General features: G+C 49.6%; 1 protein-coding gene across 1 annotated transcript; it reads right to left on the bottom strand.

The window, feature by feature from the left end:
- Nucleotides 1-2429: 2429 nt before the first annotated feature.
- Nucleotides 2430-9742, bottom strand: TSEN54 (TSEN54 tRNA splicing endonuclease subunit; the record flags this gene model as incomplete). The annotated part of the gene is made up of 9 exons (XM_010084409.1): nucleotides 2430-2580; nucleotides 3508-3624; nucleotides 4334-4394; nucleotides 4952-5586; nucleotides 6702-6800; nucleotides 7154-7206; nucleotides 7515-7613; nucleotides 9453-9536; nucleotides 9679-9742. Coding segments are annotated over 9 exons (1363 nt in total), but the record flags the coding sequence as incomplete, so codon positions are not given.
- Between the last annotated feature and the right edge of the window lie 1037 nt (nucleotides 9743-10779).

Below are 10779 nucleotides of genomic sequence, written 5' to 3' on the forward strand. Positions count from 1 at the left end.
CCTCCCCGCTCTGTTCGTCCGCCAGCCCCGCGAGGGGCAGGGACTGAGCAGGAAACCGAGGGAAGGTGCCACCGTTCCTGATAAAAAAGAGATGGAAAAGCTTAACAGAAATTGGAGCCGTAGTTGGTAAGAGCCACACAACTGGCCCTGTCTTGCTACACAGCTCGGTGGCAGGCAGCCTCTATCCTACTGCAGGGAACAACCACCCCCCATTCCTCACCCAGCTGTGTGGAGTGCAAGGGCAGTCCCCTGTCTGTCAACATCTCTGCATCTGTGCAAAATGCTGAAATTACCTCTGACAAGGGGCCAGGAATGCTCAATGTTTCAGACAAACTTCCAAAAGGGATATTTTTCAATTAAAATATTCATTTCTGTCATCTTCTTGCAACATCCAGTTGATCCACATCAAAAGCCAAAATGAAGCAGTGGTATCAGTCTGCATCATAATCCCATCCTGGTAAAGGCACCGTCAGATGTTGTGGTGCTCAGCAAGGCAGCCACAGTTTCTCAATCCTCCCTGCAGTGGTTATTAAATTGTAATTGTTTTGTGCTGAATCAGGGAGTCCCTGCCCCAGCGAAACTCACTGGGTGGCTCTTGTAGAGTTCATTGATACAATTCCACCTTGGCAGAAGCAGATGAGACTGATTGAAACCAACAGGAGGGAGTGTGACCTAATTCCAAAGACAAACACGAGCCCTGTGGGTCAGACTGGAGCTCTTCTGTTTGCGCCTGTTCTTGGAAACTCTCTCTCCACTGCCTTTAATCTGCAAAACAGTCTGGGAGAACGCTGAGGGCACAGACTGGAGCTGCCAACAACCCCAGCATTTGAAGAGGACTACAGGAGCAAAAGCACCGCTTGAAGGAGGGAAGAGGAAGGGGAAGGTGTGTGGGAGGAGCTGTCAGACCCTCACCTCAGCACAGCCCTGCTGACTTCCAGCATCTGATAACAGGGGTGTGTGCATGAAACAGGACCAGGCACAGTTCTTGCAGCAGATCCCCATCACCTTGGGCTACGATACCTCTGACCACGCAGGATGAAGATGCATGCGGACGCAGGGACTCCTCCAGGCTCTGAGTCACGCTGCCCTCCCAGGGAATGGAGCAGCAGCTGGATGCAAACACAGACGCGTGTAGGAGCGGGGTTATGCAGCCACAGGGTTGTACGGCCATGAGCAGGCATTCACCAGCTGGTGCTACTGGGGTCCCAGCAGCCTCCCAAAGAGTGTCTCCCTCTGCATAACTTAGTAACATTTCTGCAGAAATAAGAACCACACTGAAGAGCTCACACTGTTGGAAAAGGCTTTTTTATTGCTCCACCTTCTCCCCATCTCCAAAAGGAACTAAAAAATTATCAAATAAAATCTAAAACAGTTGCTATTACAGTTCGGAAGAACTTCAATACCGAACACAGCCACACTCAGCACACTTCTAACCCCTGAGCAGACTTTCTGGCACTTTTGCATAGAGGCTAAAGCAAATTTGATACCTGATACCCTGGTGGAAAGCTCCCACAGTAGGGCCTGGAAAGCAATGACGTCCTCAGTTTGGAGCACAACAGCCATAGGACTAGAAGGCTCATGAGGAATTTGTAGCTTCTTTCTTTACTCGCAGATCTCTCACTTGCAAAAGAAAAGACAAGGATCCACAGCCAGGAAAGAGGATGTAGGCTGAAACAGAGGGGGCTGCAGTACAGCCCTGGTGAGACCATCAGGTACAGCGTGCTGTACCAATGCTGTGTGGCCAAAATGCATCTCAGCACAGCCGCTACAGCGTGAAGCTGGGGTGCCATCTGCAACGCTCTGGGGCTGTGACCTCCAGCTGACGAAATAGCAAGGCACAGTTTCCTGCTCTCAAGTGCCTGGAAAGTTTACTCTGGATGGCCGAGTTTTTTGGCTGTGCCTTTTTCAGATCAGAATCTGACCTGACCAGTTGTTGGCGTAGCTGAATGACAGAGGCTCAGGACACCACCACTGATCTGATCAGCTTATTCTGTCCCAGACTGACCTCAATGACTCTCCAACCATTCGACTGGTGCAGCACAGCACTTCTTAACAAGTGACAAGAGCATCACCAGCAAAGTGATGAAAAAAGCATTTTCTAATGGTCAGCCAAAGATGACACAGAAATGGCAGACTAGTGGTCCATGAGAGGAGAAAGCTGGAGAGTCAGTGGCTTCAAGCACAAAGCAGTGTGTATTCCAGTCCAGAAATGCCCTGAAAAGCCATATACAGTTGTTCACTGTAAGTCTTACTATTATGCCTGAGCCACCTGTTTAGGTGAAGTCTGTTACAGTGAATAAAATGGTCAACTACCCAAGGTTCCAGTTATCACAGGCTCTATTTTCTGTAATATTTCATTAATTAAGAACACAAATCCTGAGTAAAGCTCTTCCCTTCATCCCATATCATTTCTGCAAGCGACAGCAACTTCAGTCATTAACATCAACTGGCAGCTTGAATTCCTTTAGTGAATAAAAGGCAATTTCTCCATAATCCACCAGTGCAAAGACCACCGGGACATCCCCACTCTGATACGTAATCTGCTTCAAAGCCCGAAGGGATGGAATCTGCTCGTCAAAGCTGCGAGGAAAAAATATCCTGTTGTTCTCAAAGCAAGAAGAATACAGAGACAACAAAGCAGCCTTGGCCAACGATCAGAACAGCTCACTTTGGTCCTAGGAGTTGGTAGTGACCCTCCCCACCCCTTTCAGTCAAAGCAGGAGGCTGCCAGCACTGAGAGAGTACCCTGCATGCCGGGAACTGGGAGCTGTCAAATTGTCTGCCAAAACCAAGGGCAACTGCACGCTGCCCCACACTGTGCCTATTAGATGCAGCTCACAGGGCTATTGGCAAATCACCAATCCAGGGCAATCTTAATACCTTTGTGCTAGGAAGATCTTTAGGTTGCTGGGATCAACATGTGACCTGCTTTCCCCTCCTTTTAATTCTGCACAGTCTGATTGTAAATTAAAATATTTATAAAGCAAGATCATCTCACTTGCTTATGACAGACCTTTGCAAAGCTGCATTACACCTATCCTCTGTTTGTAATGATCTTAAAGTTACATTTGACAAAGATCAAAATACTAAGCCCATGGCCGTGAGCCTGTAGTGAGCTCTGGGGAGGTACACCTCTGCAGAAATCCACAGGGATCTGCACTGGCTGAGCATTCAAGTGCCACACAGCTCCCTGCAAAACTGAGCTCTACAAGCATTGCATAAATACAACCGTGGCTTCCTGACTCCTGTAATACTCAGACATGAGCATCCACCAGATGACCAACTAGTGTGGGTTGAGTGCAAGGGCTGGGGGAGTTGTCAGCCACAACCTCCAACAAAGGAGAAACTGAAAGAAAAAAAAAATTCTGGGCAGGACCACCCTCAAGGGAGGCACTCTGATGATCTGTAAAGATCACAAGATGCTGGGTCATTTACAGATCATTAGGACTTCACTTTTGCAACAGCAACTGCTGATGTTTCAGAATACAGCACAAGACCCAGGGTTACCTCCGAACACACATCCTGACATATGGCTTCCCAGGGTTTGTCTTCTTAAACTTGGCCACAGCATCTGGTTGATACACATTGAAGTCTATCTTCATGCCCTCTGGGTCCTCCTGCAGCCTATAGAAGAGAGAACACGTCCACATACATATGGGAATGAACCATTGTGGGGTATAGATACCAGCAGAAGAAAGAGGGAGCAAAAGCTCTTGAAGCCTGTCTAGTTTGAGCCCTCTGAAAAGCTTCACTCCTCAAAGAGCTGACCCTGCAACTAATTACTTTCCAGATCTTTCCTGCAGTCAGACCAGAGCAAGCTGCTGCTCCACATCTGCCGCACTCCCTTCTCTGCGGAACCCCTGGCAAAAAGCACGACTAACAGATACAGCAGCAAAGCACTGCTCTGCCCTACAGGGACTGCACACAAACACCACACAGACTCTTCGAGGCAGGGGCAGAACCAAAAGTCCCAAAGCCAAGGTTTGACAATCACTGCAGCAGGGATAAGGCACAAACAAAACCCAACCAAACTTCTGGGAGAGATTACCTGGCTCGGGTGCAGAGAGGGGACAGCAAGAGAGAGCGCAACCCCAATGTTTTAACTGGCCTGGAATGCCCCAGCTCTGTTGCTGCAGGACCTGCTACTTCACGGAAATATCAGCCCCTCACTACAAATGCAACTCATGGAGCAGAGCACTGGATTCTCTCGGCACCCTGGATGCCAGGCAGCTCCCAAACTGCTGCTGTGAGCATCGCACAGACCTCACAAGCAGGACAGTCACAAGACATCCCCACTCCTTAATAGCTACGAGCTGGCTGTCTGGATACTAACCGGGAGGCTCCATCCAGGATGTGGGAGGGCTGCAGCACGCTGATCTGCTGAAGGAGCGCAGCTGGAAGGAGAAGGAACAGGAAAGGATCAAACCAGCTATTTCTCTCGCAGGGCCCTCCAAGCACTCCACCACCACCCACGAGCCTTCCTCCTCCGACAATGGCTGGCAGCACCACAGTCACCACTGGCTACTTCAAAGACCTCAACTTCCTCATCTCCTCCCAGCACACAGCCCAGAACACCCTGCAACTGCTTTGCATCTTGCTGGCCCTGATTTCAAATGCCTAACAGCCTAGCAAGAAGGATTGCAATACAGTAGCACATGGGGAATGGATTAGAAGACCTCCCAAGTCCCTGTTTATCCTGGCACTTGAGTGCGCCATAGAAAGAGACGGAAAGACAGAGGACAAGCTTTCTTCTCTCTCCCCATGTCCATGGCCAGGCTCCTCTGTGCCTGCTTTGCCTAAGCTTCGATGGAGATTCTCCTTCTCAAAGTACCATCCCCAAAACTGATGTTCAGCTTCTCCATATCATCCCTTTTGCCACTGCATACTAGGCAATGTTTCACAGAGTTGGGGGGGCAGAAGGGGGTCCCTGTCCAGTTCCCAGAGCCACTACCTGTTGAGGTAGCTTCATCTGGCTGCAAAAGAGGTGTGACAGCTTGGTCCCAGAGATGTGGCGGTCGTCTCCAAACCCTCTGCTGACTCCTCTGCTTCAAAAGGGCTTTGTACTCCTGCCAGTTGGAGCAGCGCCTCACCTCCCGGTCAGCATTGACACTGCTCTTGTACCTGCTCTCCCTCTCTCGCTGCTCCCTTTCTTTCCGTGACAGCTTCTCCTGTTTCTGATTGATGCGTGTACACCAGCAAGCTGCATCAACCTCCCTCCCTGGCACATTCTCTGGCAGGAGCCTGTTGTCAGGTGAGGGCAGATGTGTGCACCGCTGGTCTGGGGCCACATTTGGCAAGATGATGGTGGTAAAATCCCAGCGGGGTCCATGGGTGCCAGGGCTGCTCTCCTTGTGGTCTCCAGCCCAGCTGCCAGAGTGGCTCAGGGAGTCCTTTTGTCCTGTATCAAGAGGAACTGGATTTGACCCCTCTTCTTCACTGCCAGCGTCCGATTGCTTTGGCTGCTCTGACAATGGCTTTTCATCCATGGGAAGGCAACTGGAGTCTCCACAGTCATCTCCAGCTTTTTCGGAGCTCCATTCAGCTTCTGGATGGTCCTCAGATACCTTGTATTTCTTCTCATGAGACCTAAAGGCAGAAGCAGCAGCATAAAAGACAAGGAAAGAACTTTGTCTTTGAATCCTGCCTCCTCCCTGCTAACAGGAAGAATGCAGCCTGCCAAGCCTGAAGGAAGGACAGCAAAGGTGTCAGGAATCCCCAGACAGGTCTGCAAGTCCTTGACAAAAACCTCGCCTGGAAGGAGGGTGTTTGCTTGTTTGACAAAATGAGAAGGGAAAAAAGCAGGGCAAAACTGGGCAGTGAATGCCAAGGGCAGAACAAACTTCTCAGCAGTCCTGCATGAGGTTGGACTTCAGCATCCAGGAGAATCCCAGCCTTGATTTGCATAGACACACGTTCCCAACCTGCCCTGCAGCCTCCACACACCCCAAATACTGACCCAAACACCTCCACGCAAACATGACGGACTTCAGCCAAACCAGCACAGGCCAGGAAGAAAACTTCCTGCTGGCACCTCTTACTGGTACGAGGCTCAGTCTCTGGTCCCAGAGAAAATGGGACAATTCTTAAACCAGTTTTATTCTCCCAGTTCCTAGAATTTCATAACTCCTCAGGCACTGATTTACTTGTTAGCAGGAAAGGACTTGCAGACTAGTCTTGTCCCTGTTTCTTAAAGGATGATGCCACCTACTGGAAGCTATGATAATTATTAGCAAAATCACTGATCATGTCAGCTTGTTTGCACCTTGGCAATGTCTAGAGGCCACGTGCAAGGACCAGGACCCAATTATGCTCTCTGTTGCACAGTCCTAGCATGTAAGCTGCACTGAGGGAGTGGATAAGTGCAAGATGTGCACTGTGGTGCCTGCACTCCCTCTAAAAAAGAGCAAGAGGAGATATCTGCCACCTGTTTCTTCTGCACTGAGCTTTCTGCCCTTCTATTTTGGCATCTCACCACTGCAGCTGGGAGGCTCAGGGGCAGTTTGCCCCCATTAGCCCTGCAGGAGTACAGATGTGACAGAAGGACACACTGAAGAGAGTTCAGGAAAAGCACTGCACTGCAGGGGGACAGCCAAGAGCAGCTGCGCCAGACAGGTCATCCACAGCACAACAGGCTGAGGATGCTGTTCCCAAGATGCAGAGCCTGGGAGAAAATGGAAGAAGGCTTCGGGCCACATCCTTACCGGGGGCTGGAACTCCTCCTCCTTTTGCGATGGTGTTTCCCAGAGCTCTGGCAGTGGCTTTCCAGGTTCAGTTGCCTCTCGTAGGGAGACAGGACAGTGCTGTAAGGAGACACCAACACAGAGGCTGACAGCAGGGCCCAACAGTGAAACTACCCTTCTGTTCAGCCCCCAGCATACAGCAACAAAAACTTTTTTCTTCCAGGCACAGAAAATCCACAAGCAGGATCAGGATGTTCCCCAGTTCATGCACCATTTCATGTTCCCAATCACCTCCTCAAGAGGGAGGAGCAAGGAAGGGTAGAGTGCCACTTTTAGCCTTTAATCCTCCCAAGAGATGGAATGCAGGGCCAAAGTCCTCTTCTCTGCCGTTCCACTGGGGCCATGCAGTGGGCACAGAGCTGCTCAGGGTCTTCAGAAAGGAGAAAGCAGTGTGGAAAGGAAAAGCTGGTTACCTGGGGTCGAATCTCAGTACAACATAACCCAGTTGCTTCAAGTGGCTGAACACCTTTAGAGCAAAGGAAAGCAAGAGGGTTAAATGACTACTCTAAAACCAAACAATTTACTTCAGCTCTGCTACAACTGGGTAAACAGTGTGGCACTGGCAGAGCAGAAAACACCAGGGTTAAAACCCAAGGCAAAGGTGGGGAAACAGGAACTGATCATCTGGAAGAAGGTGAGTGGGAAAAACTGAGAATAACTCCCCTTCCCTTCCTAACTGTCCCACTCTGTTCTCAGCCACTGGAAGAGGTTGCCTGGCATAGGCTGGAGTCTCTGCCTCCATCTTCCCTGCAACAGCCAGAGGTCCCAACACACCTGGTAATGGGGCAGGCTCATTGCCTCCTGGGCCAGCAGGATCTCGTAGGCTTCCTGGATTGACAGGGGCAGATCTCTGTAAAAGAGCTGAACATAGCCCTGCAGGGCAAAAGCTTGGTGTTGAGAGAATCACAGGGAACAAATCTATGCGAGCTCACACCGGTCTCTTCCCACTGGTCTCAGCACCCTCCCTCACATGATACCCACACCTCCCCATGTGCCACCTGCATTACAGTCCCTCTCCCATGCCCACTTCCCCCACACCCTGGTTTTCGCAGCCAGGTAAGAAGTTCCCACCCACTGCTGTCAGCTTGTGCCCCAGCACTGCATCTGTTTGGAGGATGCAGCTGGGAGCATGACACTCAATTGTTAAAATAACCATTGCTTTGGGAGATAATTTGCTTTAACTCTGATGATCTCAGTGATTTAGGACCAGCACAACTGAGCTGGAACAGAGGCACTGATGGCATCCCTAAACACCAACAACTGGTGGCTAAACTACACCTCTTTTTCCTTATTTTTTTAATGTGTCTATGAGTAAACAAAGAAAACAAAACACCTGGAACCACACCTCTCCCATGGGATGGGCTGAAGGCATCTAACAGGTCTTGTCTGCTTCTGGGAAGAAATTTTGTACTCAGCAACTGACTAAATTTCATTTTCAAATTGTTTACCATCTATTGGCTAATTGCCAGAGGTAAAAAAAGCCCTATCTTTGCAGTTAGGATTTAAAGGGATGGCAACAAATGCCCACAATCTGATTACGTTTTGCTAAGGGAAAAAAGCTCCTCTTTGGATCAGTGCAGCTGATCTACTGACAACAGGCTTCCGTGGAGAGACAAAAAACCCCTCTCTACAGCACAGAAATCCAACTGAGCCCTAGCCAGCATTTCTGCAAGCAGAGGAGCACTGAAAGTAACCTAGCCTCACCTCCGTCTGCCACACTTAAATTCCTTTCTGCCATACATACCAGGAAGAGGCATCAAGTACCAACCCCAAAGATCTCTGCTTAAGTGTAGAGCATGTACAGCACTGGCTGCTATGCAGCTGCCTCCCATGCCAACCACCTTCACACAGAAAGATCTGATTTAGTGCCTCAATGTGGCCCTACCAAGCTGGACAGAGTTTCACTAATTCCTATCAGCTTCTTAGAGAAGCACAGAAAAACTGAGCTAAAGAACCAACACTGTCATTGCAAAACAAGTACGATGCACTGGATAAGGGAGGAAGTCAGCTTATGACAGAGAAGGCACTGACCAGTCTCAGATGTCCTCATTAACTGTACACCAGTTCTGAGGAAAAGGATTTTTCAGTGTCAAACCTTTTATTCCAATTAACTCCTGCAAGGAACAGAAGATAATGGTTTGATCTCGTTTCTGGAAATACCCAGAACAGTGACTTTTCCTGGACTGTGGAAGTTCAAGTCTCTGTACCTACAGACTTCAGTAAAGAAGTCATTGACACATAAATGAGTTTCATTGCCTCCAGAGCCAGAAAGTAGACAGAGATCTCAACAGAAAGCTTCATAACATGCTCCTCATGCTTCTCTCATTCTGATAAGAGAGCTGACTTACTAGCTGTACTAACAGAAATTCAGATCAGCTACAACTCTCCTAGTCTCTACTGTCATACTTGACATAGGAGCAGGTTAAACACAACACCAGCTGGCCACTGGTCCAACTAACACAGGCTGTCAACGACATGGAGGCTGCTTTGGAGTTCAACATACAAACGCATGGCCTGGAGACAAGCAGCTCCATCAGCAAACAGGCTAAAAGAGACAATTCCTCAAAAACCAGGTGTTTGTCAGCTGCTTAAACTGCAGCAGTGACCAACGCAAGTCAAGCGATTTCAAACTTCAGCCTAAAGCTGCTACAGCTCCTCCAGTCATTCAGGAAGGACGCAGTGCCCCCATCCACACACAGGTATCCTACTTACACACTCCAGCAGGTACAGCGCTTCCTCGGGCAGCAGGCACTGTTTGCCACGCTCCGTGAACCCCATCGTGTGCCAGAACTTCCCCTGGAACAGAAGCACAAATCCACCATGGGCTCTGGCTGCTCCCTGCTGACAACCAGGCGCTCTCCCATTTCAAGCAGCAAATTAAGGAACCTGCAGTGGCCAGCAGGAGATGATGGCACTAAGGACACTGCAGCAGACTCACCGCAGGGGACTGCAGCTCTACGATGCCCTGTTCCGGCTTCCACTCAGCTTTCACCAGACGCCCCCTGAGAAGGTTAAAGATTAGTTTGTTACCAGCATGTCCTACAACCAGCTCCTATTGTAGCAACACAACAAGCTCAGGAACGCATCAAAAGGCAGCACAATTCCAGGTGGCATTTTTACAGGGCAAGGCCTTAGAAAGACATCATCCTCTCGATCTAGCAGTACCTGCTGAAGATTTTATCACCAACAACTAGTTAAAAGTGTCTTCAGTCAGCACTGCAGATGTCTGTCTGTAGACTACAGCAGCCTGCTGGAGATGCGTAGCCATGACACATCATACAGTTGTTTGCATGCTGCCAGGACTCTCCAATCCTTGTATCCCACAGGAAAAAATTAATAGCTGAGAAAAAGCGGAGGGCGACTTTGCAAGAATACAAACATGCATTTTTATCAGCTGGCTCAAGGAAACAGAAGGTAAGACCTGCAGGGTCCACCATGGACTTATCTTACATGTTCAGTCAGTACTGCAATTTCCCTACCTGGAAGGAAATCTAAACCTGCCCAGTCCCCTCCTGTCCTGAGTCTCCACTGCTGCCCCAGACACCCCTTAAGGGAAGTACTTGAACCAACCCACAGTGGAAGATAACGGTCCACGCTGTCTGACCTGCCTGCCGGAGATCACTGTTCTCTCTCTAAAGTCCCCAGTGGTGTGATTTTATGTGAATAGTTTCCGCTGCTACTGACCAGTGCAGAGAGACAAACTGTTAGCAGAGAAGAGCAGGGCAAAGGGAGGAATTGTGTGCTGGGAGGTAGTGTGAGAAAATCTCTCAAGACATTACAAGCTGCAGAGACTGGTAGTGCTGTTGAAACCTCCAAAACTGATAAACCAGGGACACTGACAGTCGGCCTCATCTGCACAAGGCCACACACGACATCAGCAAGGGGCTGCGTACCTCAGAGCACGCCCAGGAACACAGTGGCTGCTACACAGGCTCAGGGTTACACACACACCTGAGAAAACCAAAGGCCCCTTGCGAGACCCTCAGAACACCCCCGCTGAAGCCCCTGCTGTCCCAGTATGACCTCCTGCTGCCCCAGG

Source organism: Pterocles gutturalis, unplaced genomic scaffold, assembly GCF_000699245.1.
Source record: "Pterocles gutturalis isolate BGI_N339 unplaced genomic scaffold, ASM69924v1 scaffold47990, whole genome shotgun sequence".
Taxonomy (NCBI): domain Eukaryota; kingdom Metazoa; phylum Chordata; class Aves; order Pterocliformes; family Pteroclidae; genus Pterocles; species Pterocles gutturalis.